This window comes from Penaeus vannamei, chromosome 6, assembly GCF_042767895.1.
Source record: "Penaeus vannamei isolate JL-2024 chromosome 6, ASM4276789v1, whole genome shotgun sequence".
NCBI classification, from domain to species: Eukaryota; Metazoa; Arthropoda; class Malacostraca; order Decapoda; family Penaeidae; genus Penaeus; species Penaeus vannamei.
Genome location: NC_091554.1, coordinates 1,831,026 through 1,831,935, shown reverse-complemented (window position 1 = coordinate 1,831,935; position 910 = coordinate 1,831,026). Strand labels below are relative to the sequence as shown.

The following is a 910-nucleotide window of genomic DNA, read 5'->3' as shown; positions in this document are numbered from 1 at the left end:
AGTCGAAGGCCTCCTCCTGGTCCTTGGTAATCATGTCTACCAGGTCGTCAGCAGACTGGTCGGCGACGTCAGCGTACTTCTTGGCGAAGAGGTGATCGGCAGTGATGGCAGCCTTGATCTCGTACTCGGGATACTCAGCGTCTTCCAAGCAGTAGGAGAGAGTGGAGTTGTCAGCGCATGCGGGGGCCACACTTGGGTCGCAGTAAGCGTGCTCATAGGCATGCTTGTGGCCGTAAGCAGGCGCATGATGACCATAGGCAGGCGCATGATGAGCGTAAGCAGGCTGTGGGTGATGTCCATATGCTGGAGGGTGGACGGAGCCCAGAACTACTCCGGCGCATGCCAGAACGACCGACTGGAAAACAAAGATTGACATCAGAACAAAATCAAGATTTTGTAAGGACCAAAATCTTCACACACTACAATGAAGACAGCTTTAACTGGGAGTATTGTCACAACGTACCAACGTAAGAGCCATGATGAAACGAGCAGATAGATACGAGAATCGCTTCTACTGTTGCCCATTCGTTATTATCGAGCTTATATACGGCGTCGTATGCGTTGGCCACGCCCACGCACTACAAATATGCGCGACGCCAAGGTTAGAAAAGCGTGAAAGTGCGTCGTGTCCTAACTGTCGCTATTACTTTCCCGATAGCACAAACACGTGAACTAATTTCTACCATAGGATGCCCCATCCTCACATCCTCTTTCCTGGAAGGAGAGAGGTGGCCAAGGCATACACATACAATCAGATTCACAAAGGCAAAAAAACAAAACAAAAACATGTGCACTTATACATGCATGTGAGTATGTGGAAGAGTGAGGGTGTGGGTGTTTGTATGGATACATATAAATATATACACTGCGTGTAGATATGTAAATGTATGTATTGCATGCATAATATACA

The 910-nt window shown here is 48.0% G+C and overlaps 1 protein-coding gene across 1 annotated transcript in view; it reads right to left on the bottom strand.

The window, feature by feature from the left end:
* LOC113801087 (uncharacterized) overlaps nucleotides 1-544 on the bottom strand; it is a 1,143-nt gene extending 599 nt beyond the window's left edge. The window contains exons 1-2 of the mRNA XM_070122323.1: nucleotides 464-544; nucleotides 1-355 (exon numbers count right to left, since the gene is read on the bottom strand). The exon at nucleotides 1-355 is cut by the window's left edge and continues 599 nt beyond it. Coding sequence (XP_069978424.1) covers nucleotides 1-355; nucleotides 464-478 — 370 coding nt within the window. The 5' untranslated portion in view covers nucleotides 479-544. The remainder of the gene's footprint in view (nucleotides 356-463) is intronic.
* Between the last annotated feature and the right edge of the window lie 366 nt (nucleotides 545-910).